We start from the raw sequence: 26,883 nt of genomic DNA on the forward strand, positions 1-26,883 counted from the left end.
GTAAAAATCTGAACCAAAGTTATTCTGGTTAAAACTCAAAGACAAAGACCAACCCATACTGTGCTCACAGAAAGAACTGAAATTAAATATAAACACACAGGAAATACATTTATGTTTAGTTTCTGTTGTTTGTAGTGACCAACTAAAACTAAAGTGGACTGAAACAAAACCTCAAAATGAAATAAGACTAAAAACTACAAGCAGTGACCTGAATGAAGTGGACCAAACTCTGGAATGACTCATTGATAGACTCAGTATGAGTGTATCATAACTGTGTGTACAAATTCTGAATCAACTACCAATATCACGCAATGTTGTGTTATCAAAGTTAAACAATAACGGCATAATGAGAGTGAAACTATGTCATCCACAATTGGAGCCATAAAGTGTCCCAAACCAGATTATTGCAGCAGCTTCATGAAGCTGACGTCATGCTGGCGACGTGCTGCAACACACCACTACTGAACTGAAACCTGCTCATGAACAGACAGCTAAACACAATCCGATCGATGCAATCTGCTTTTGTTTTTTTTAAAACTAATTGTATAGTATAGAATCCAAAATCCAGCTCAGTGTGAACATAGTAGTTTAGAGGTTAACGCTGTTAACACTGGTCTAAACTGACCACTTGCACAGTAAGAAGGTCGGGGTTCAAACCTAGGCATGGCTCTCCTCCCGCCGTGTGCCACCATTAGACATTTTATCAAAACTGACATGTTTGTCTTGTTACTATGAATCAGATACTCTTATTTCCACCAACGTTTCCAGTATTTCTTCTGCCACTGCAGGTTCATCATTTATACGTCACACCCTGATTTAACTCTAACTAGGAGGGGGAACCCTCGTCATATTTCGGACCTGCTTCTGGATGTACATCAGAAGTTAGTGAAACCGTCTTTATTGATATACTTCAAGGTGGCAAAACTCATCATTAAGAGTGTAAGGGAGGAAAATCTTAGCTTTATGGGGGAAAGTTCAGGAATATTTGATTCCTTAAAACTTTACAAGGTTAAATGGACTTAAATGGACTCCTGACTCAAATGGAGAGCGGTCTCCACTTTCAGATTTCTGGGCTGATCTCACCCGGAGCCACTGGACCCTCCTACTGTTTCTATTCATGCACAGCTGGTTTTGTTGCAGTTTTGTTTTACATACGCACTGACAGTAAAAGGCTTTTCTATCCTATTCTGTTCTATTGCACTATACTCAAAGCACTTTCACACTCACACTTACACATCACCTTATCCTGCTGTATATACTTGGACATACAGATGGAGGAGCTGAAGCTCCAGGTGCTAAAATCCTACAGAAAACAGCAAAAACAAACAACAACAACAAGAATTGTCCATTATAGCTTTGTTTCCTGTTCCCACACTGAAGCCTTTTCTGAGTCGTGTTCTTCGAAGAGTTACCAGTATACACGGAGTATACACGGTATACACGGAGTATACACGGAGTATACACGGTATACACGGAGTATATACGGAGTATACACGGAGTATACACGGTATACACGGAGTATACACGGAGTATATACGGAGTATACGGAGTATACACGGAGTATACGGAGTATACACGGTATACACGGAGTATACACGGAGTATACACGGAGTATACACGGTATACACAGAGTATACACGGAGTATACACGGTATACACAGAGTATACACGGAGTATACACGGTATACACGGAGTATACACGGTATACACGGAGTATACACAGAGTATATACGGAGTATACGGAGTATACACAGAGTATACATGGTATACACGGAGTATATACGGAGTATACACGGTATACACAGAGTATATACGGAGTATACACGGAGTATACACGGTATATACAGAGTATACACGGAGTATACACGGTATACACAGAGTATACACGGAGTATACACGGAGTATACACGGAGTATACACGGTATACACGGAGTATACAAGTATACACGGAGTTTACACAGAGTATACAAGTATACACGGAGTATACACAGAGTATACACGGAGTATACACGGAGTATACACGGAGTATACACGGTATACACGGAGTATACAAGTATACACGGAGTTTACACAGAGTATACAAGTATACACGGAGTATACACAGAGTATACACGGAGTATACACGGAGTATACACGGAGTATACACGGTATACACGGAGTATACAAGTATACACGGAGTTTACACAGAGTATACAAGTATACACGGAGTTTACACAGAGTATACAAGTATACACGGAGTATACAAGTATACACGGAGTTTACACAGAGTATACACAGTATTTGTGGAGGTCGATCTCTCCAGTCATTTTAATGACACAGAGAAAAACTGCTGCAATAGCAGGAACAGATGAAGCTTCAGCAAACTACGAGGGAAACAAAGAAAGAAAGCAGCTCTGTTATAGCCATGTTTCCTGTTCTGAGCTTGCCTGCTCCTACTTCCACACTGTGCTGTAGCGAGTAGCAGGGATGCCCGGCTATGCTGACATCAGTTTGTGTCGGCAGTACAGTTAAAAGTTATTCTTAAAGTTAATCGGTTTAACACGACTGTCAGCTACTGCAGGACTTTCTATTCCTATGCACATCTCACAGTGTATTCTGGGGGGGGTCACAGGGTCACACAGCCTGATGATGATGTCATCAGTGAGTCTGCTCTTGCTTGGGCGTGCTCAGGAAACATCTAAACTGAAGCTTCTGTTAAACACCTGAATCAGAAGCTGGAGCCACTTCAGCGGACTCCTCTCATTGCAAACGAGTAGCAGCACTATTCACAGATCCAGACCCACGTGTAGTGGACTGATTTGTCCATCATTGCAATTATGGGAGCTGTACTGTTTGCACCAACAGCCCATGGTGGCCTCTACTATGGCAAAGTGGTACATGAGAAGGGGCCAGTACCAGGGGTCCCTACTGGAGGCCCTTCAGCCGCCTGTGACCCTTAAATGGATAAGCGGAACAGACTGGATAGATGTCCCCTCCTGGAGGGTGTACCTGGGAGAGGAACTCTCCTTTAATTCAGATTATGCTGCGGTACAATCGGAATTAACATCATTTTTACATTTAAATACAATTTTCAGAAAATTAACATGAACTTTTTAAATGAACTGGCAAAGTTTCACTCTGATACCTATTCATTGAAATCTTTACAATATTCAGGCGAGTGTTTTCTGCTGCTCGTCACCTCGTCTGCTTTGGAAAATGTCAGGGACCGTGTGCTAATGTGAGCAACCAACTGGGATAAATATCTCCTAGCAACAAGGACCCCGTTTCTATAACCGTACAGGTGAATTTATACCTGACAGATGGTCTCACACACACACACACACACACACACACACACACAAGATGTTTTCAGTTATTTTTGGTCAGGAAACTTCTGCTCAGGTTTAAGGCTATCATCATACTTGAAAAATGTTATTTGCTTATTTTATTTGCTCCAGCCTGTCACTTGTCACATAGTGGCATGCTGGAAGTGTGAAGGTAGAGGTTTACAACTGAGTTTAATCAAAGACCAGCAGGAACTGGAGATTTTATATGTTAGAAATAAAAAAGATGCTTTTGCATCACTTTGTTTTGCACATTTAATATCAACTTAAAGTCTTTAAATTTGTTCCTCTGTCATGCGTGTGTGAAAAACGCGTGAAATAAATGATTTATTTCATTTCTCACAGTGCTGCAGCTTTTCCTCGGTTTTACTCTCAATCTTATAAGTAAAACAGACATCTGTCTGAGAACACAAACTATATATATAAACATCATCAAATACTAACAATTTAGTGTTCTCATCCAGTAGCAGCAATGAAAAAAGTCTGTGTTTTAGCGTGTGCCTTCATCGCTGATGCCATCTGTCATATGACCTCTCTCTGTGCACTGAATACGCACATGCACGCACGCGCCAGCTTGTGATGATCATATGTTCAAGAAAAGGAAGACGGCGTTAAAGCGAAGAGCAAAACAAATGGAACCTGTTGTGTGTAAACAGGAAACTTTCACCACATTCATCAGGACACTGAAGACTTTCTTTTTTACGTCAGCGGTAGATGAAAATATCCTGCGTGCAAAAAAGTCCTCCATCGTCAGCAGCTGAGCAGGAGTCAAACATGAGAGGAGGCAGCTGCTGAGTCCTTCACAGATACCTTTCTACTTTAAGCACAACAGAGTTGCTGAAATTCTCATTCTCTATAAGACATTTAGGACTAAATGTGCTGTTAATAAAACAAATAAACAAAAATATCTTAGAGGTAGAAATGAAGATTGGTTCCCTTTATAATCGAATCAGTCCGAAACACTGAACACACCATGGTCCTGGTCCCTCCACCGCTGCTCGTTCACCAAAGTGCCGACTGTCCCAGGAGTCGTCCTGGTATTTGGTCAGCACTGATCAAATCTGGGTTTCCCCTTCTGAAAACAGCCCTGCGCATATAAGCAGTCGTTTTTGTCTTTTTTCATTCTAGAAAATAACTTTTTCAGGCCATCAAGCGAATCTCTGTTAAACAACCACAGTGGATTGAAGTTATTTTCTAAAGCAGAAAATAATCACTGTTAAAAACAATAAATCATTTTTTTTTAAAAGCAGGCTGCTGTTTCTGAGATCATATGACTTGAATTCACTCAGAAGTAAGTTTCTGTAAAGGTTTCAGTGCTGCAGCAGCTTCCAGGTCCTGATGAGAACTGACCAAGAAGAGTGACACTGACATCTCATATATGGGAGAGATTCTGGACTGTCAGGGACCACTAATCCCATCTCCAAGGAATCACTTATGAACCTCATATGCAACATATTAGCAACATTTACTGAAACATCCTCCGACTGCAGCACCGAGCAGTCAAGCTGGAGCTGCTGAGACAGAATCTGCTGCTCATTTGTGCGACACTGAGCAAACTCACCTGATCCAAACACACTTGTGCAACACTGTGTTTGAGCAGCAGCCTGCAGATATATGCATTTCAGACACACGCCTAGCTAAGACACACTCCTTCACTACACACAGTTTGTTCCAGGAGTGGAAGCTGTGGGAAATCCAGAGTGCCAGACTGCATGGCAGCAAGTGCACTTCTATGTCAGCAAAGCTCTGAACAGGCATGTATACATCCAAGGCTGAGGTCTGAACATCAGGGTGCACTCTTCTGGTAATTTGTCCTCATACACTGACAATCTGGAAATCTATTCAGTCATCTTTCCATCTTTATATGGGGAGTAAGTCGGTGCTGAAACAGCTGCTCCAAGAGTTACCTACTTGATTGAAGTGACCCTTCATTTCTCATAGATTTGTTATCAGTCTTCTGTAAGCGTCACACTGATCTGTGCTGAATGGAAAATTAAATAAAAGTCCAGAGGCAATGCAATTTCATGGAAACAGACAAAGCAACTATTATTATCACTGTCATTGCCATTCCATGAAATGTGCGTAAAACACTAATATATTCACAGAAGTGTTTAATATACATATACAGAATACTACACTGTTCCTGAAATGTGCATACCAGCACCGCGAGGCAGCTGCTGTTGTGATTTAGAGCTACAAATTACATTGGATGTGTGCACATTATTTGCAATCTGCATCCTGGTACGTGCTGATTTTCTTTATATAAGGAACCAAGTTTGCATCGGGGTGGAACTATGGCAAGAGAGAAGCCTGATGGAGGAGGAACATTTCACAGGCAAAACTGTCCAAGGAGCAAGGTGGAGGCAACTTTGTGTCCTCTGGATGGTTAGATTGATTAAACACTTCAAACTGGGCTGGTAACAGGATAAGATTCAAACATAATTACCACACTTGCTAGCATGCCCTGCCAATTATTGTCTGCTTGTTTGCCTTCTTGACACAGTTTGAATAATGACCAGAGACAAATTGTATGGGCTGAACCACAAAGTGACAAGTCGGGCGGGGGACGTTCTCTTGACGTGCCATCCCGAGGCTGGGACGGTTGCTTACTTAAAGCAGATGAAACAGTCTGATTGGCTCGTTTTGTTATGACCAGACACAGTTTAAACAAACACACATTAGACGCCCACTCAAATCACCACTGAAATCTCCAACTGGCCAAGTTGGTGTTGTGGAAGCAGAACCGCATCACTGAAACCAGCAGGACCAGTCAACCATTGTATTGGTAGCTGTAAACAAACAGGAAAATCAGTCTAAAAAGTTGAGCTGTGAGAAGAGACGTTTTTATCCCCGTCCTGGCTCCCACACGCCGTCTTCATATTTCCAAAAAAGAAAAGAAAACAAAAATGCTTTTTATGCATTTCTTTGGTTTTCGTTGCTGTGCTGAACCATGACTCTGAAACCAAAGTTCATACCAAACCTCGCCTGTTATTTACTGTTCCAGCACTGTGCAGTGAGGAAAAAACATCAGCATGACCGAGTGTAGCAGCGCACTGAGTCAGGACGTTAAAATAGTCATTTCTTCCCTCTCTAAACAACAGCTTAGCACAGATGTAGAGTTAAATAAGGCACTGAGCCCACAAGTGTGTTTACACTGTTTATTCTGAGCCACTGGTCTGCACTCCCAATCAGTCTTGCTTCATTCAGTCTGGACGCTCACTTTTTTATTTATCCTGTCTCTATGTAGCAGCTAATGGTCCATTTCCTCCCCGTCAGCCTGCTGCACAAACACTCACACACCCTGTTTAACCATTAATCTCCCTTCTTACACATATTCGCTTCTGCAGTGAACCTTTACAACACTAAGTGAAAGTGAGCAGGGTCTGGGTCACCATCTGAACCAGCAACTCTGGGTATCTGCTACACATTCAAGCTGCAGGACTTTGAAATGGCACACTGCATGTCCACACTACAATAATGAAGGAAGAACAGACAGAATTTAACATTTGATTCTACTGACACTAAAGTCAGAACAGATTAATGTTTGAAAGGGACATTAATCTCCTCAAGAAGACGTTTTTCACAAGCTGGAAAAGAAGTCACTGCCGAAGTGCCACTCTCCATAGAGCCCCATGTTAAAATGTCATAACTGTAACTAATCCATGTGGATACTATTAATGAGATGATAACAATATTAGCAATATTAGTAATAGAAGAAGAATTGTTACCATTATTGATGTAGGCCAGTTTATCGACAGACACACACACTGCTAGTTGTGTTTCGGCTAACCGGAGTCAGTGATCTAGTCCTCTCAGGCTTATTAGCAGTTGTACTGCCCTTATTAGCAGTCTGCTAATAAGCACTGATAAAAGCTTCAGTGACATCATCGTGGCTTTGTCCATCATTTATATACAGTCTATACCATCAATGCTCCCCACAGCAGTACAAACTGTTCACAGCAGCTTTTCCTCCAGTGTTTCCACCTGCATCAAAAACATGCAGGTGGAAAAAAAACAACAAAACCAGCTCTGCACACAGAAAACGACCCTAACCAGTCTGCACTGTAGTTCACTGCATCCCAACTCAGATCGTACAAAGTTAACAAACACTTGAGCAGAACCTGCCAGAGCTACACACAGTGTGACCGTACAGCAGCAGACAGCGGGGGATGATCACAGTGTTCACTCTGACCAGGATAATTATCAGAACATCGTCCGGCTCTTTGTACTCACTCTGCTGCTGTCTTTGAAGAGTTTAAAGTTCATCCACTTTGGCATGTCGACCTCTGCTTGTGTGTCTCCCTCTGACTCTGTCTCTCTCACCGTCTTCAACAACTCACTCACTTGTGTCTGTGAACACGCCCTCTCTCTCTCTCTAAACAGCCATAGCTTTGTGTTTGATGGGAATGCCACTCAGCTTGGTGTGTGTGTGTGTGTGTGTGTGTGTGTGTGTGTGTGTGTCACTGCGTTAACATTTCTCCACTTCCTGCAATCTAGTGCAGCAGTAAAATAGTCAGTTGTAGGACTTGTAGTGCATGTGTGTGTGCCCGTGCATGCACACGTGTGTGTGTGTGTGCCAGCGAGCGTGTGTGGGGAGTGGTTAGAGAGCACATGCAGATGAGTGTGTGACACCACAGTCATATGATCAGCAGATGGCTGCTGTGAGGCTTCAGTCTGAATGTGACAGTGAATGCATTCGATTCATGAGAACATGTGTAAACAGCTGCTGGTGAGGAAGGACATCCTTACCAAGTGATATAGTCCAACTTTTATAGACATTTTATACATTTACAATTTTAGATTTTGATTATATATTAAAATAGTCCAGAAGCATTTCAAGACGTGTCTAGAAGGATTTTGATACCAGTGAGTGTCTTCATGGACTTTGTGCACTGGTGCAGAGTCATACTGGGACAGGAAGGGGCATTCCCAAACACTTCTCCCAAAGCTGGAGCATCAAACTGTCTGAATTGAATTGTAAGAGTTCCTTTCAGTGTAACTGAGGGCCAAGCATAGTGCTGGTGTGCTTTTTCTCGTATCATCACCAGGACCCCTTCTATGCACCACATCACCCCTGCTCTGCAGCAGCTTCACTGGCTTCCGGTTAAATACTGCATCAATTTCAAGATACTTTTGTACACATTCAAGGCTACCCATCATCTCTCGCCTTCATACCTCTCTGACCTGGTTCAGATCACCGTTCCTTCTCGGCGTCTCAGATCCTCCTCCTCTCTCTCTCTTTCCATCCCTCCCCCCGGCTGGTCACCGTGGGGCGCAGGGCTTTCTGCTGCTCTGCCCCCGTCTTTGGAACTCCCTTCCTCCTGAGATAAGAAACATCACTTCCTCCCTCTTTTTAAGTCCAGACTCAAAACTCACCTGTTCACATTAACCTATTCCACAGGAACTTTTCCATCCTGCTACTTTAATTTATTTATTTGTTCAACGTTTTATCCTCATTATTTTGTAAATTGTTATGTTTGTTGTTCTTATTGCTTGTGTACAGTGTCCTTGAGTGTTTTGAAAGGCGCTTTCTTAAATAAAATGTATTATTATCATTATTAGATCACTGCATCTGATAGTTGGTATGGAAATGTTGGATGCAGCTGCTCAGCCACAGAGACCCAGTCCATGGAGCTCTCTACACACCGCTCTCAAGCTTCTCTGAAGGTTACGAGTCTGCAGAAAGTCGGAGATCTCTGAGCACTATGCACCTCACTGCCCACTGACCATGATTTTACACAGCCAAACATTTTGTGGTTGAGATGGTGTCATTCTCAGTCCATTCCACTTTGTTATAATACCACTTACAGTTAACTGTGGAATATTTAGTAAGCTTGTTGCACAGGTTGCATCCTAGCAGGGTACCACACTGGAATTCACTGAGCTCCTGAGAGCGACGCACAAAGAAAGAATGAAGCAGAAGCAGTCTGCATGCCGTCGATGTTATACACCTGTGGACAGCACACATGGATGAAAGAGAGGAGGGTGATTCTGTTCTCAGGTGTTTGTGTAGAAGGCACTGATTGGTTCGTGTGCACTGCCAAGGCGTACACTTCCAATGATAACCCACCCCAGGTCAAATCTCCCGGCATCAGGTGGGTCATGTGGGATGTTGTTCTGTCAGTGGATTTTATGTACGCTGATGAGTCCATAAAGTCCAAAGATATATTCATCTCTGCATGTGCAGACTGTGAGTAAGCATTGCTGTGCCTGGCTTAGAAATGAGAACAATTTTCACTTAAAGTAAAAGTTCAGGATAAAAACAGTATCTATGCTCTGACTTACAGGGTAGGACCAGTGGAGCAGGGAAGACCAAGTCAGCAACCACTGGGACAATGCTTTAAATAACACAGACTAAACCCACAGTGACTCACTATATCAAAGAAACAAAGACTCAAGAGACTGACTTATATACCACGATGTTAGAGATCTGATTACAGAGATGACCTCGCTTAATCAAACTAGATACATGTAACTTAGATAACCAAGTTAAAATGAATAAAATGACCGTTTCACAACAAAATCAATCAATGTTAGAAAAAAATCAGCTCAATTTATGGATAAAAGGAAAAAAATAATTATGACTATTGTTTGCAGACCTACATTTTGCAACCTTAGATTTGTGACACTGACAGTTAGAACTAAACGATGCGGCCAATACCTTTACAGGAGGTCACTTGGACCCATGAGAAGTCCCTTTTTAAATGAGCCACAGAAGAAGAAATCCAAGCTTAACAGAGAAAGTTAAACTGTCATGATACCCATCATATCAAACAGGTGAGGCTGTGTTTAACTGTGGTTTGGGCTGCCTTTGCTCAGCATTAAGTCTTCATTTAAAACAAACAAACAATATAAATATGACAGAGCAATCCCTTACAAGCTTCCATGTGTGATGAGTTGGGAGTGACAGACCCATGGTGTAGGTGTCAAAGGAACAATAAGGAGCCACATGGAAAAGCTGTCCTAAGAGAATCCTGACAGGCCCACCTTCCAGGAGCTCACCTGATCAGGCACTCACTATATGATTTATCAAAAAGGAAAGTTTGAAGCCTAATCTTAAAGTAGAGATCGTGTCTGTGTCCCAAAACAAGACTGTTAGCTGGTTCCACACAAGAGTCTGAAAGCTGAAGGCTCTGCTACTCCAGGAACCACAAATACATCGACAGTGTGAGAATGAGGTGCTCTATTGTGGTAATATGAGGTCTTTAAGATAACATGGGCCTGATCATTCAAGACCTTGGACATGTCGGATTTTAAATCATTTACGGATTTAACAGGGAGCCAGTGAAAGAAGCCAGTATAGGAGAAATAGGCTCCCTCTTTTTGGTCCCTTTCAGTACTGTTATATACTTATATGGAATTGTTCTAGCACTTTTACAACCGTGAGCAGCCTGGCATCCCTGTGCTTGGGCGAGGCTTTCACATGTCCTGTACCCTCGTCTGTCTGATTGAAGTGAGCTTTACAAATCAAAATCAAAATAGCAGTGACTCATAACTCATCACTACACCTGAAGTTAATTGGAGATTATGTATCGGAATTTCAGGAGCAGGACCACGCCTCCAAACACGCTCCTTCCGGTTGTCATCTATATAGGTTCCCCCAGTTCTGCAAGCTGTTCATTCTCGTTTATGTGCCCCTCCCTCCTTGTTTTCAATTCTTTAACTTCTTCACTTCTATTTAGTACACGGGGATCTGCCCGGCCCAGGAGCCGTCGCCAGTCCCATTCGGGGCCTTCCCCAAACCGCAGCTCAATTCATGTCAAAGCCATCCACCTTTACCTACTAAAACACTGTCAAACCTGAACTGAGGACGTGGGCCCAGCTAGTGAAATCTTCCCATAAAAGATGCTGACGTCATTTTAAGATGGACACAAAAATGGAGGCTTAGTTTAATCACACTACCATCAAAAGGTTTGGAACACCCCAGTGTTTTCAGTTTTTTACTGAATATTATGCAGTTTAATGTCTCATTGCACTCTGAAATGAAAGCATTGTACAAATAAGCAACTCTAGTTAAAAAAGAAATTATGGAATCAGTTTATAGACCAAAATGTATTCTAACCTTTTGAGTCATCAGAGTAGCACCTTTGACAGATATAACAGCTGAACACAGCCGTGGCATTCTCTCTACGATAGAAATTAAATATTCTCCCATATCTGTAGCGGAAGTTCCCATAAATGTGGATCTTGTAGGTTGGTTTGCTTCCACTCTTCTGTCCAGTTCAGCCCAAACCAGCTCGATGGGGTTTAAGTCTGGAGACTGTGCTGGACACTCCATGTCTGCAAGCTCACCATCTTGCTCTTTTTTCCTGAGGTAGTTCTGGCAGAACTTGGACTTATGTTTTGGGTCATTATCTTGCTGTAGGATGAACCCCTGACCAACTAGGTGCATACCAGAGAGTACTGCATGATGCTACATGGTGCTGTGGTATCTATGTTGGTTCAGTCACCGACCCTGGATCCAGCAAAACAGCCCCAGACCATCACACTTCCTCCTCCATGTTTGACAGTTGATGCCACACACTGTGGAACTGTCCTTTCACCTTCTCGACGGCATATAAAGATCCTGTGTGAGGATTTCATTTTGATTCATCAGTCCATAAAACCTTCTTCCAGTCTTCAGTAGTCCAGTGTTGGTGTTTCATGGCCCAGACAAGCAAGCCTCTTTGTCTCTGACGTCTGGCTTTCTTGCTGCAGCTCGTCCTGTCAAACCTGCAGTTTGAAGTCTTCTCTTCACAGCTGAAACTGAGACTTGCTTATTACGACCACTATTAAGCTGTGCTTGAAGCTGTGTTCCTGTGAGCCACTGATCACACAAGCTGTTAACTCTCAGACACTTGCATGTAAGTGCATCGGCCAAGACTGATGACCTTACATGCCAAAATCAATTAACTTAAAAATGTCTCTGACAGTTTGCTGAACCGTTTACAGACTGCACACAGCTGCTGACTGCCAACAATCAGTCAGGTTGAGAGTGAAAATCCGACACCACACGGTAGAGTTTACAACCCTCTACACAGAGCAGTGTTTCCCAACCTTTTAGAGCCACAGCACATGGAAAATTCACACGGCACACCACCAAACAAAAATGTCCCAAAAAGCATATTGATAATTTTTCCCTGCGCACCAGGTATAGCAGAATTGGCTCGGTTTGTTCCCAGTTACCTTTTTTGCTTTCTTCTGACCACAACTCATGCTAGGGCCTTCATCTGGGTTGAGTTTTCTCCAGGACCCAGGTCAGACTGAACACTTTATCTTTTCAGATATTTATCTATTGCTATAACTGCTGCATTGTCTCACTTGCAGAGTGACTATTATGTAATTTCTTCTGTGTCTTCTTCTGTTTTACTGGCAGTTCGCAACCCATTTAATTAGAGCAGGTAGTTGTACTGCCCTCTAGTGCAGGGGTCCCCAATCCCAGTCCACGAGGGCCGGTGTCCCTGCAGGTTTTAGATGTGTCCTTGATCCATCACAGCTGATTTAAATGGATAAATTACCTTCTCAACATGTCTTGAAGTTCTCCAGAGGCCTGGTAATGAACTAATCATGTGATTCAGGTGTGTTGACTCAGGGTGAGATCTAAAACCTGCAGGACACCGGCCCTTGCGGACTGGGATTGGGGACCCCTGCTCTAGTGGAAGAGAATGTAATTGTTCTTCCCGTTACTCACGCCGGTCGCTTAAAGCAGCGGTCCCCAACCTTTTTTGCCTCACGGACCGGTTTATGCCTGACAATATTTTCACGGACCGGCCTTTAAGGTGTCGCGGATAAATACAACAAAATAAAACCAGTACCGGTACCGAAAAAAAGAAGATTTATTCATAACACAAGTGAAAAGACCCAGGAAAACCGAGTTAACGATAAAAATGATAAAAACCCTGAAAACCATACATTTCACACCTCAGCCTCAACTCTCGCGGCCCGGTACCAAACGACTCACGGACCGGTACCGGTCCGAGGCCCGGGGGTTGGGGACCGCTGGCTTAAAGCACTAATCAGGTGGAACCAGATATTCTTCCACGGCACACCTGATCATTTCTCACAGCACAGTGGTTGCAAACACTGACACAGAGTGCGATATCGGTTTGTAAATGGCGCAATTTTGACTTTGGTCAGTAGGTGGCAGAAACTGTGCTGAGTAATGGACAGACTCATGCTAGGGACACTACTTCTTGCTTACAGTCGTTCACTTGCACTTGCATGCTCTTCCTTGCATGATTGACTGAATATTAAAAAAACTGCCTGCCTGAGGGACAGATTCTAAGAAGCTGCACCTTTTCTAATGAATTCAGTCACATTTTACATATTGACTATGAAGTAATGAAAAAAAACAGTAACCTGGTGATTTGAGAAGCTTTTAGCGTTTCAGATTGCTGATGTAGAAGTTGAGAGAACCAATAAGTACACATTACGAACGACTGCTGTACTGAACAAACATGTCTGCTCAGATCATTGATTTAATAAAGTTGTCTCCAAGATACACGAGGGATTGGTGCACTTGTATGATAATAAATCCCTGAGGGTCAGCAGAGCCATGGGAACACAACGAATGATTACAGCATCAGCCTTGACACATGAGCAAAAAAGCAATGTTTCACTGTGCTTCTGGGGAAAATACTCGTCTAGCAACGACAATCATGTACTGGAAGAAAAGACAAACAGCTCTAAGCAAAGGACATTAGCATCATTAGCATGAAAACTCACAGCACAGTCCCTATTTTACTATCTTATTATAAAAGAGCTCAATTTAAAGACTCAGAAACCAGAAATAAAAACATGCGAATCTCACAGTTGAAGCTGTTGTGTGTGAAGTATATAAAGCAAACTGCAGGACAAAAGCTTCTTTACTTCTGAGGGTTTTTGGGGGGAAAACAGCAGAGGAGGTTCCAAAAATAGGCAAGCTGGAGTTTTCTAAATCCTAGAAACAATAAACCAGAGCAGAGCAACAACACACCCACACTCAGAAAGGACTGGAAAAATTCATTATGATGTTTTCATTGGACAGAAAGAGGTGGGGTGCACACACATGTAAAAAACACATGCAGGGTCAGAGCATAGCTGCCTGTGGTATTTATGCTGTATACATGCACAGTATGGACGCATGTTTCAGCCAAACTGAGACAAAAGTGAGACGTTGAGTCTGGTCTGATTCTGTGTTTACTGCTGACATTTAGAGGCGAGCCAGCGTGTAGGCGTGAGGGCTGCATTGTGAAAAGGACACACTATGTAACTCTACAGCAGGAGGCCATGACTGACATCTGTGTCAGGTTTTCCATGTGTGCAAGTGTGTGTGTGTGTGTGTGTGTGTGTGTGTGTGTGTGTGTGTGTGTGTGTCTGTGTGTCTGTGTGTGTGTGTGTGTGCGTAGCAGTGTGAATATATGTGATAGAACTGGTCAAATCCAAGCAGCTGACAAACAGCCAATACAAGAAACTCATTAAAATGTCTACGTTTATGCGCTTTTGATTATTTGCTCATATTCACTGAGCTTCCTCATATAAGGAGCTGATCCTAAACATCCTGAAACATTTTTTAAAAAGGAAAAAACACAACAAACTGCCTTTAGGATAAAGACAAAGTCCTGACTAAAAAGCTCTCAATGGAGAACTCATAGCAGAGGAAAGGCTCAAGAGGTCAAAGTTGTTTGTGGCAGTGAACGTGTAAGAACACACCCTACTTGTCAAAGTGATTCCTTGTCTACATACCTCCACCTCCTGCTGCGACTGACACAGATGGAAATGAGACTTTATCATCAAACTGTGCGGTTGACCATGTGTTCCTGTGCTTAATTATAGCCCACAACCATAAGAGCCGGACATACAAAACTTTAGAAATGAGCTGCAGCGAATGTGATATCATCAGTGCACAGAGTAAAAACAGTCTGAAGCCAAGAGTCCGTCCTAGAAATCCTCAGTGTGCGTCTGAATGTTTGTGACTATGGACTCCGTGTAACTAACAAGTTAAACATAAGAATGCAAAAAACAGTGATAAGATAAGACCTGGATTCCTTCCAGTTATGGCTGCACCTTCATACAGTTAAAGCAACAACACAAATGGTCTTACTTTGATGTCAGAGGCTGCCTGGTAGGTGTCCGTGCAGGTGCCTGCACACAACCTGAAAAGGGCTTTCACAACTGATTGTTTTTCTGGCAGCATTGTTGATGACTTCTCATTCACATGTGTGAACTGAACACATTCCCACTCCAAACAGTGATGGCTCTGAATGTATCCAAGAACTGGCAGACTGCCTTACTGCCAGCTGCAGAAGCATGCCCGGCCCCTGCTGCTGCTCATTTAAGCTGCACAGGAAACCCTGTAGCGCTGATACAGCTGTGGGTCATCAGCTCGTCAGTATCAAATGCTCAGTCAGGTTGTTTCCTACCTTGTCACTGTCTACAGTGTTCTGGGATGTCCTGGATGCAATTGAGATGGTGTCTGGTTGGCTGCTGCCGTCTCCCTGACTGTCTCCGTCTTCACCTCCCTCCCTGCAAAAACACGCAGCACAACCAGGATGAATGCCAAGGTGTAAATGTGAATGGTCTTACTGATGAGGTTAACAATCATTTATTACACATTTCATATCATTCCATCTCCTCTGTATATCCTTCTGGTTTGCATTCTAATCTAGGTAGTAACCAGTTGACTGCAGGCACATCCAGCAAATGCACACGTGGGACATTTACAGGACTTTATGTCTGTGGCAGCCTTTAAAATAACTGTTGTTTTGCTGAAACCTGTAATTGGATCAATACAACTGGACATGAATACAAACACTGATCTTCATTCACGTCACATTCATCATGTAAATTAGAACCCATTCATTTCCTCCTGCTTATCCAGTAAAGGGTCAGGGGGCCTGCAGCCTATCTCAGCTTCCACAGGGCAAGATGCGAGGAACACCTACGGCCAGTTTACGGCCTAACCCCACAAACTGCATGTGTTTGGACTGCAGGTACAAGCCGGAGTACGCCCACACATAATGCAAACTCCACACAAACCCATGATATTCTTGCTGTGAGGTTAACACTAAGTCATCACGTTCAGTGGTTAAAATAAACGCTGCTTATTTCTGTATTTTTCAGCAGCTTTAGTCTTCCACATATCTGTGACGGTAATAACAGGACATTCCTACCGCTCCCTTTGTGCCCACTCTTATGTTTCTGTCACAGTGAATCCATCAATGTGTGTGTTTTCCAAGTACTACAGTAATACAAGTATGTGTTTCTTCACCTTTTAGCATTATTCCTGGGTTTGGTCAGTGCTGGTGTTTTAGGCAGGTGAAGCGGCTCCTTAAGCGCCCCCTTCAGGTGAGTCATCCTCTCCTGGATCACCTCCCTGATGTTCTTAATCCAGTCTTGTTTAGCTTCCATACTGGATGCCTGGAGAAGTCACCGTTTTAATATCACAGCTGATGAAAGCAGAGAGCCCAGACTTTCGTTTACATTTAATTTCACATACTTTCAGCACAGTTTTATTATCAGAGGATGGGGTTCTTCCAGCCCACACAGCAAATTTACATGGGTCACCCTCAATGTGCTCAGTCACCCCCAACTCTGACGTCTGCGGGAAGAGTAAGGAAGAGGGTACAGTTAAAGCAAATGGACACAAACACAGTGAGAACATCAGTCATGGCTGAAACCACCCGCTCACCAGTAGTCTGTTCTTGTACTGGTACTTGGTTCTGCCAGCTGAGTCTTTGATCTCTTTGCTAAAGACCAAAGAGAACTCAAACAGGAAGAGGTGCCGGTCCCTACCCTTCCTGATGAGCGAGCGTGGATCCCAAACCTGAAAACTGTCCTGCAAGATCAGCTCACCCTGCACCTCCAGGTTCTCCTCAAAGCCTACAGAAGAGCCAAGCATGAATAACCCTGTTTCACATCAGTGCTAGGAGGAAGTGCGGCGAGGACGGTATCTTACCCTCTAACATGGCGAGATGCATGGCGTCGTTTGCTCTCTTAGGAACGCTGAGCATCACCTCCAAACCGTCTTTGATCTCTCCCTTTCCCTCCTCACAGCAGGACAATAACTCCTGCAGGAGGACAGGACGAGATGTTAAAACTGATGAAAGGGGATCGTTTGTCTGATCTATAAATATTTGGACCATTTAAACCACACGTTCTAGTAGTTCCCACTCAGTGCACCCACACTGTTTCTGTTTTTTAATGGTTGAGTTATTTCTGTGTGTGTTGCTGTATGTTCACCTTTAGCAGTAGTTGGTACTTGGTGATCCTCTGGACTGGTTTGATGAGGTAGGAGGAGATTGAGTTAGCCAGTCCTCGTCTCTGCTGAATCTCCTGCACGTGCACACAGCAGAAATGTGTATACATATTAAATGTCCAACGCTTGTAATGGTGGAAACAGAAACGTCAGTCCAACAGCACCATCTGCTGACAGAGGAGCAATTACACAATGTGTGTGCCTACAGGGAGAAATCACAGCATGACACCGAGTCTATTTATCTTCCACATGTGCTCGACAAATGAACGCGGCACACTGAATGTCACACACCGAGTGTGTGTTTATATAAAAAGTATAAAAAGTAACTGCGTCAGGTACACTGAAGGAGGATGTGTGCTTTGAATGGGGTTAAAAAACTGTGACCATTCATGAAAAACTTTATTAATACTGTTTACTTAAAGAAAACTTTGACATATTTAAGCGGAGCCTTCTCAGGGCGGTTAATGAATGGGGAAATAAAAAATGTCACACAGACTTTTACGAGTCAACAAGTGCAAAAAAAGAGGATGATTGGTGGCCCGATTTTAAAGGAGCCCAGAACACGCCAGCTAATGCTGTAAAAATGCTAAACAAGCATTTGCAAATGGAACTGACAAATTTGACTCGTTCATACATAAAGTGATAGCAGCAAAAAGTTGAAACAGTATCAAGCTTCCCCCTCTCTTCATCAGCTCGAGTGTTTGAAGCTGCAGTCAGCTGCTGTATGTTTTCACAAGCTGTTCAGTAACTAAGAACTAACTCAGCGGCCTGCATCGAAGCCAGTTTAACATATATCAAATATAAGAATGATGTTACCTTAATAAATATGAAGTTACACACTAACACACATACATACTTTAATTATGTAATTATTTTAACAATTTTCCACTTTCAGTCCGTCTGAGCAGAAAAGCTGCTGATATTTCTGTCTGATTTTTGCATTTTTAGTACAGAGCTGCCTGAAGACCTGACAGTACTGTTTTACAAATGACTGAAATGCTGCCAGTTAAGCTGCTAAACATTTTCACTACATTAACATTAGATGGATGTCACTTGGCTTTTGTACTGCTCATAGACACAGACATGGGAAACACAGCCACTTTTATAATGACTCAAAATGTCAGCTGTTGTGTGATTTTTTTCTCAGCTTTACCAACTTCCTCTTAATGTGCTCTTCACATCAGATGCAACATGAGTTTATATTTTTTACCCAGAACAATCAAATGTCAATCAAAAGAAAATGATTGGTCGGGACACACATACTCACATCAAAGAAGGTGCCTGCGTGCTCCAGGATCAGCTGGCTGGAGTCTGGTTTGTTCTTGCAGTAATCCACATATATGTGGAACTTATCAGCCTGGAAAACAGGAGAGGAGACAGCTTTATGTCCTGATTCACGTCCACCATGCTTACACTTACAGCTACCTGGGACACCAGTTCAGCTCAGTGGGCGACCGTGTGCCGCGTGGCCACAGTGCAGGTTTGAGTCACACCTGCAGTCCTTTGTCTTTCCCCTCTGTCTCCCCACTTTCCTGTCTTTCATCACGGCTCAACGATCCAACAACGGCATAAAAATGCCCCAAGAATAACCGTAATAGAATAAAACAGCTGATACTGTGTGTGCACACTTTGCTGATGAAGGTTAAACAGATAAGAGTCTTCACTGCAGGACAGTGCAGGCTGTTCTATACTTTTGTGTTGCCGTATGGACCGCTGCTCTGCTGATCTTCAGCTGCACAGAGCAGCAGAGTTAGAACATAAAAAACTCTCCACTGCAGCCACTCTCTGTGTTTTTCATGTTGCATTTTTATCTTTTTTCATGCTTGTTGTGTTCCTGGTGAACTGCAGAGTCACAGCTCCATCATTTCTTCATTGTGTGCCAGTTTGACTCAAATCTGAGGACCGCAGCTGTTCCTGTGAAAATGGAGGTGCCTGTAACTGACCACCATGACCTCGAGCACAGTTTGGGTGAAGATTCATTTGCTTACACTGTGAGCAATACTAGGAGTGCTTCATGTGAACAGACCGAAGCCTCACTGTGGGCTGAGAAGCAGCAGTCGTACGAGCTCCTCACCTACCAAAACAGATACGCTAACTTGCTGATCACAGCGCCATCTTGTGTTTTGTTGCAGTATTACACAACAATACAGGCTCAGTCTTTTCATCACAAAGGTTTCACAGCTGTCCTTTCTTCATATTCTGCTGACAGCTTTTAGGAGATTTATTTAAGAAAAGAGGAAGTTTAATGGCTAACCTGCTCTTTGAATTTAGCCCCAACCTAAAATAACACTTAAAATGTCGTCACTAGGAGCTACTTATGAAACTAGGAAGCTTTCTGAGCAGGACTCCCGTGTTTCCACTGTGACTCTCACCCAGGTGACAAAGCAGTGACCCACGTCCTCTGGAAGCTGCTCATAGTTTACCAGCTCCTTTAGGAAAATACTGCAAAGACACAAACAAACAGACTGTATATTTTTACTGTAAATTACTCAAGATTTTAAAATAATACAGATATTAAATTGTTTAGAATGGTGATATATGTGAAACCTCTAAATGCTGTGAATGAGTTTAAAGCGTTACTGCTTAATGAACTATTACGTGGGTTTGTGCAGGTACCACAAAGAGATGAGACACAAATGAGTTTGTCGTGGAAAGTTGGGGAGTGTGTGGACCATCCATGAACCCCAAACACACACAGTATATTAACAGGGTTCAGAGCTCAACTGAACACACACACAGACAGCACATTCAGCTGCAGACCCAATCTAAACGTCACTCACTTGCTGTGGAAGTCATATATCTCCTGCATGTTACCAAAAATGATGTGCTCTTTGTTAGCAATGCCAGGTGGAATCTCCTCTACACCGTTGGTCATCTCCCACAGGTACGTCTGACGGGCACACAGAGCAGTCAGCACAAACATACTAAGGTCCAAAAAACAAACTCGCTCCCGTTGTTCTCACCTCTAAACACTCCTGAAGGTCTCTGACGTAGGTCTTCTCTGTCTGTAAGAGCTCTGCCATGATGAACCTGAGATAGGAAAAGACTTTAGACTAAAATGCAAACACAAACCAAAAAGACTGATCTGCATAAACACGTCACATAAAGACAGAATGACTGTTTGAAAGGAGCACAGCTGGAAGGATACATTCACGTGGACGTCAGTGTGCAACCATCTGCAGGGTCACATTTTTGTCACTGTTTGAATTTTTTCACCCCGCTTGTTTGAGGTTAACACTTTTAGACTTTGGTTTAGCTAACATGTGACGGTTCCACAGACAGCAGCCACTCTAACAGAAGATAGCTGAAATCACTGACTTACTACAGTCCCCAGTAATACCACCAGCAAATATGAAGAAAGCAATCTTCACAAAGTGTGTATATTTCATGACTTTGTGTGTGAATTCTGTTGTTTTCACACTCGCGACCTGTACAGGATGGAGCAGAGGAGATCTCGTCTGTGGAGTGGATGTGAGTGACTGTAACTATTGTAGTGACACATGATGGTGACATTAAGGATACTTGTATTCTCTCTCACTCTGTCCTCCTTTCTTTCCAAACTCACTCTTTCTTCCTCGCAGACTTCCTCTTCTCCTCGTTGATCTCATGGTTGGGGTCACGCAGTTTGACCTCGGGGTCATCTGTTAGGCTGGCAGGGATGGTGTCCAGTTCCAGGTCTTTGTTGTCCTGCACAGAGAACATCATTTGTGCCAGTAATCAGAAGATGTTTCTGGGACTGCACTGACACAAGTGTGTGTTACTGTTTTCACCTCAGAGCTCATTCCCAGGCTCCTCTCCAGGCTCTCCTGGTATTTGCCCATCCGTGCAGAGAAGTCACGGTACCTGCGGTCCACCGTGCTCACCCAGCGCTTCAGCTCCAGCACGTGGGCATGCCCCTTCTCCACCAGACTGTCTGCCAGCTGGATCAGCAGCTTCACCTTCTCCTTGGTTTGCTGCAGGATGTTGTCAGACACACAAATTACAGAAGCTGAGGAGTCGCTGATGTTCAGCATCCCTACGTGGCCCTTTGTGAAATACATTAACACCATGGAAATGTGGGATATTTGTAAGTACATCTTTGAATTGCAGAATATCTCGTATTGGTTGTCAGGTAGGTGTCCAACTCTGTGAAGGCTCATTATGACTGTAGTATACATCCTTCTGCACAAAGATCAAACCAGTGGGTGTAGCACGTCTCCAGATAATGGAGTGCTGCTTCTCTTCTGTCACGTTGGAGATGATTCACTGCAGGTGTTCAGTTCTATTTGCTGAGTATCTGCATTTATCAGTAACTGTAACATTTTCCATGTTTGACCAGGAAATACTGCTCAGTCTGAGTGTTTGGCTTCTGTTTTAATCTTGTTAGAAGCATTAACAGTTTACTCATTCTCTCATATCACTATTAATCAGCTATTTTCAGATTCTGGAATATTTTTTCCTGATTTTGCACTTTCTACATTTTGAGGATTGATTATAATCATCCCCCAACCGCTTGAAACCTGTGAGGTCTGAGGAATTGATGACCCAGCACTAACTTTGAACCCTGACCCTACATTTTGGAGAAAGACTAAATAAAGGCCACTTACATGCATTTTGCCCTCACCGCTCTGCTGTAAGATTCCCATGTGTGAAATAGTAGAAGATTACAAAAGAATTGATGCAACCATAACTTTAATACTAGTAAAGACACACCTTCTCCTTTAATGTTTTTCTTTATTTTCATGACTATTTACATTGTAGATTCTCACTGAAGGTAATGAACACATATGAAGCTACGTCGTAAACAAAAAGTGAGAAATATCTCAAAACATGTTTCATACTTTAGATTCTTCGTAACATCCACCCTTTGCTTTGGTTCCTGCTTTCGCTCATTCTCTCCATGAGCTTCGTGAGGTCGTCACCTGAAATGGTTTCCAACAGTCTTGAAGGAGTTCCCAGAGATGCTGAGCACTTGTTGGTCCTTTTGCCTTCACTCTGCGCTCCATCACATCCCAAACCATCTCTAATAGGTTTAGGTCAGGTGACTGTGGAGGCCAGGCCATCTGGTGCTGCACTCCATCACTCTCCTTCTTGGTCACAGAGCCCTCACACAGCCCATTCCTTGTGTTTCTTGGCCCAAACAAATCTCTCTGCTTGTTGCTTTTCCTCAGTCGTGGTTTCTTAGCAGCTATTTGACCATAAAGGGGCGATCGTGGCTCAAGAGTTGGGAGCTCGCCTTGTAATTGGAAGGTTGCAGGTTCGAGCCCCAGCTTGGACAGTCTCAATCGTTGTGTCCTTGGGCAAGACACTTCACCCGTTGCCTACTGGTGGTGGTCAGAGGGCCCGGTGGCGCCAGTGTCCGGCAGCCTCGCCTCTGTCAGTGCGCCCCAGGGTGGCTGTGGCTACAATGTGGCTTGCCATCACCAGTGTGTGAATGGATGGATGACTGGATATGTAAAGCGCTTTGGGGTCCTTAGGGACTAGTAAAGCGCTATATAAATACAGGCCATTTACCATAAAGGCCTGATTCACACAGTCTCCTCTGAACATGTAGAGATGTGTCTGCTACTGGAGCTCTGTGTGGCATTTATCTGGGCTCTGCTCTGAGCTGCTGTTAACTTGTGATTTCTGAGGCTGGTGACTCTGATGTATTTATCCTCAGCAGCAGAGGGGACTCCTGGTCTTCATGTGAGACAGTTTCATCGTAGTGCTTGATGGTTTTTGCAACTGCACTTGGAGACACATTCAAAGTTTTACCAATGTTCCAGACTGACTGACCTTCAGTTCTTAAAGTAATGATGGGCTGTTGTTTCTCTTTACTGAGCTGATTGGTTCTTGCCATAATATGAATTCTAACAGTTGTCAGATAGGGCTGTCAGCTGTGCACCAACCTGACTGCTGCACAACTGATGGTCCCAACGTCATTAAGAAGGAAAGAAACTCTTGCTTCATATATTTGATGACGTCATTTTGTATCTACGAGGTAGAAAGTAGTAAAAATAAAGAAAAACCATTAAATGAGAAGGCGTGTTCAAACTTTGACTGGTAGTGAAGGAGCAGACGTCTCATTTAAAGTTCAAATACAAATCAGAGTGTAAATGTGCGGAGGGTGAACATCTGTCAGTTCGCAGACATACACACACACACACAGACACACACACACACACAGGACATACTTTGGCACAAAGTCTGAAGTGATGGTAGTCATTGAGAAGCTGCTGTGTTTCCTCACTGCTGTCACCGGGTGACGTGTGCGTGGCCAGGTAAACCTCACCTGTCTCCTGGATCCAATCCAATGCCTGCACACAACAATACAAAAACACCACACACAGAGTTGGCCCTGCCCCTTTGTGTTAACTGTGCTCCTGTGGTAACACTTTATACTAACCAGTTTTTAAAAAGAGTGAATTGAAAGTTCTTGAAACTTTAACAGACTGCTGTTTTACCTTCAGTGATCTTTATAAACCATTAGCAACATTTTAATTTATGTTGGTCGTTTTTGTGACATAAAAATGTTTGACTTGCACAAGGTTTCCTTTAGCTTCTATCTTGTGATGCAGTATTGAGAGTCTCACACCACACTGTAGCCCTGAAAACCAAAGAATGAAACAAACAAACAGAAACCCTTACCCAAATCCTGATCTGCTCCTACAGCTAACCATAGACATGGTGCCTAAACCTGAAAGCCAAGGTAAACAAACGAGAAAACAAAACTAGAATGTGAGAGAAACAGGACACAAACTGTGATTTCCTGCTTCAGACTCTTTAGGACTTTCCACCACTGCCACCCCCCTCACCATAAATGCCAATGCAAAACCTCCTAGAACCACCAGAGGGCGTCGATCCTCCACAACAGCAGTAACAGCAAACAAGTTACTTCTTGAAAAAACGCTTAATTTTCATGTAATTTCTAAGATAATTTTGAACTAAGATTTGACAGATGACATAAATCACTGCATTACAGATCGTCCAGTTAAAATGCACAACACACGATACAACAGCTACCTCATCGAAATAACTGATTATAGAAGAACATTATTTGGCTAATGTGCGGTATTAGTTATGCTGAAATACGGGAGGTATAAAAAAGAGACTCACTGTTATTGCCGACAATTTGAAACTGATCTCACAGTTTCAGCTACAACAACATAACTTGTTATACATCAGTAAAACTCTAGCACAGCATCCACAGCACCAGGCTTAATTTTCTAAAACTCAATGAGGATAAAACTGAAATCCTCCTTATTGGCACAACCAACCTACTGAAGGCGAACCATTTGTCACTAACTCCACAGTTTTCCCTTCTCCTCAGGTTAAGAGCCTTGACAGTTCCCTATACTTTAAATCTCCCATCAATAATCTCACCCGTTCTGCCTGTTTCCATCTACGCAGCATTAACAGATAGTCCTTTTCTTTCCACCCAGTCTACATCCATTCTTGTCCACAGTCTCTTTACCTCCCGCCTTGACTGTTGTAATCCTCTCTTGCATGGTCTCCCCCATAAATCCCTCCATCAGCTTCATCTGGTTCAGAACTCTGCTGCTCGCATTATCACCAGAACCCCTCCTACCAGCACATCACCCTGTTCTTCAGGAACTTCACTGGCTCCCTGTGAAAATCCGGATAATATACAAACTTCTTCTGCTCACCTTCAAGGCCATTCATAACCTTGCTCCTCCTTACCTCTCTGACCTGTTAAGCACTGCCTTTTCTGCCCACTCACTTCAATCTTCTTCTTCTATCCAGCTTTCTGTGCCTTCTTCCCACCTCAGCACCATGGGAAGCAGAGCTTTCAGCTGCTCTGCTCCCAGGCTGTGGAGCTCTCTACCCCCAGATATAAGAAACACTGGTTCTCTCCCAGTGTAAATCTCAGCTCATCTGTTCAAATCTGCATATTCACTGTGAACTTATCGTTTGTTAATTTTATCTTCTGCTTTTTTGTTTTTTATTGTTCTTCGTTGTCATTGTTCTATTATGTGTTTTATTGTGACGTGTCCTTGGGTGTCTTGAAAGGTGCTTTTAAATAAAATAAATGTATTATTATCCTCTCCTGTCCACACTGCTCTAGACTGTGTGCAGGCCTGAGCCCATCTGACTCTGCTGCACTGCTTCACATTTCCTGCTTTATTTGCTCACAGTAGTTCTGGACTCTCTGTGCAGCTACGGTCCCTCGCTGCTCTGCACAGGCAGCTGCCTGCCCACTGTAGCCCGTCTCAATGCCAACACATCTTAACAATTACGTCTAAAACAGCCAAAATGTGTGCAAACAATAAGTGTTGCTAGGCAACGCGGACTATAGTGTTAGAACTGTACAGGGTTGTCATTCTAAGTACAGGTGGTTGTTTGCTTTTTCAAACATCCAAAATTCCCAATGAACAAACACATTTTTGAAAAAGTCATGAATTATGAAATGATGTATTTTTAATTTAACAGAGTTGCATGATTTTTATCACCTTGTTGGTTCTGGTTCTTAATCCAAACAGTGTTTACAGGTGCGCTGCAAACTCTCATCATTTACAAATCTGTGCAACGTTGTAATAATCATCCAGTGTTTACAAACCCAGTATTAACCTTTTATTCATTTTATTGTTTCATTACTGCAAATAACTATCAATTTACTATTTATTAAAAAAGATTACTATCAAGTGTTACCAAGTGTTACAATGAGCCACATGTCAAAGCTGAAGCTCCAGCCAGCGGTCGTTCTTTGGACTTCACACACTGACCTGTTTGGCACTGCGTTCAAACACCAGATACTGCTGACACTGGTCCAGCCGTCGTTTCTTTAAGGTCCAGAAGTGGAGGACTCGGTTCTCTCTCTGCAGCAGCTCGTTCAGAATGGCTGCACACACAAACACAGATCAGGTACAATAATCACAGAGTTCTAACTGCTACACAACCTTCAAACTCGCCTATCATGGACATTATGACCTACTACAGCTGACTGGAGGCAATACACACACACGCTGCATCAGTAGCACTGACCTTTAACCTGTTGCTCAGGTCCCCTGGTGTGACTGGCAGCTCCAGGCATGCTCACATTGTTTCTGTGAATGTATTTCAGAAATACTTCTGCATTCCTCCGGGCCAGAGTGCACGCCTGTAATACACCAACATCAGTAAACATGCTGCTTGTCTATGACATGTCTATGTAGCCTTTACATGTGAGATCAAGTGTTTGCTAATAAGTGCTCAAAGCTGTCAGAGACATTCAGATGATCAGACCAGATAATGTCCCTGACACGCCCTTTCTGGGCATGAACACCAGAAAACACCAAGATCCACAGAGGCTGGGTCTGCAGGGAAGACCCCAGGTTCAAAGATGCTGCTGAGACAATCCAGCACATAACAGCAGGGTGCAAGATG

General features: G+C 43.2%; 1 protein-coding gene across 5 annotated transcripts in view; it reads right to left on the minus strand.

Moving 5' to 3' along the window:
• Nucleotides 1-26,883, minus strand: part of kalrna (kalirin RhoGEF kinase a) — a 182,539-nt gene that overhangs the window by 45,203 nt on the left and 110,453 nt on the right. For all 5 annotated transcript variants that reach the window (XM_019353081.2, XM_019353079.2, XM_019353082.2 and 2 more), the window contains exons 24-38: nucleotides 26,503-26,617; nucleotides 26,244-26,359; nucleotides 23,694-23,816; nucleotides 21,309-21,491; nucleotides 21,104-21,225; nucleotides 20,502-20,568; nucleotides 20,319-20,428; nucleotides 19,911-19,980; nucleotides 18,806-18,895; nucleotides 17,523-17,615; nucleotides 17,239-17,350; nucleotides 16,972-17,162; nucleotides 16,780-16,881; nucleotides 16,552-16,700; nucleotides 15,704-15,806 (exon numbers count right to left, since the gene is read on the minus strand). In XM_019353081.2, coding sequence (XP_019208626.1) covers nucleotides 15,704-15,806; nucleotides 16,552-16,700; nucleotides 16,780-16,881; nucleotides 16,972-17,162; nucleotides 17,239-17,350; nucleotides 17,523-17,615; nucleotides 18,806-18,895; nucleotides 19,911-19,980; nucleotides 20,319-20,428; nucleotides 20,502-20,568; nucleotides 21,104-21,225; nucleotides 21,309-21,491; nucleotides 23,694-23,816; nucleotides 26,244-26,359; nucleotides 26,503-26,617 — 1,746 coding nt within the window. The remainder of the gene's footprint in view (nucleotides 1-15,703; nucleotides 15,807-16,551; nucleotides 16,701-16,779; nucleotides 16,882-16,971; nucleotides 17,163-17,238; nucleotides 17,351-17,522; nucleotides 17,616-18,805; nucleotides 18,896-19,910; nucleotides 19,981-20,318; nucleotides 20,429-20,501; nucleotides 20,569-21,103; nucleotides 21,226-21,308; nucleotides 21,492-23,693; nucleotides 23,817-26,243; nucleotides 26,360-26,502; nucleotides 26,618-26,883) is intronic.

This window comes from Oreochromis niloticus, linkage group LG16 (assembly GCF_001858045.2).
Source record: "Oreochromis niloticus isolate F11D_XX linkage group LG16, O_niloticus_UMD_NMBU, whole genome shotgun sequence".
NCBI classification, from domain to species: Eukaryota; Metazoa; Chordata; class Actinopteri; order Cichliformes; family Cichlidae; genus Oreochromis; species Oreochromis niloticus.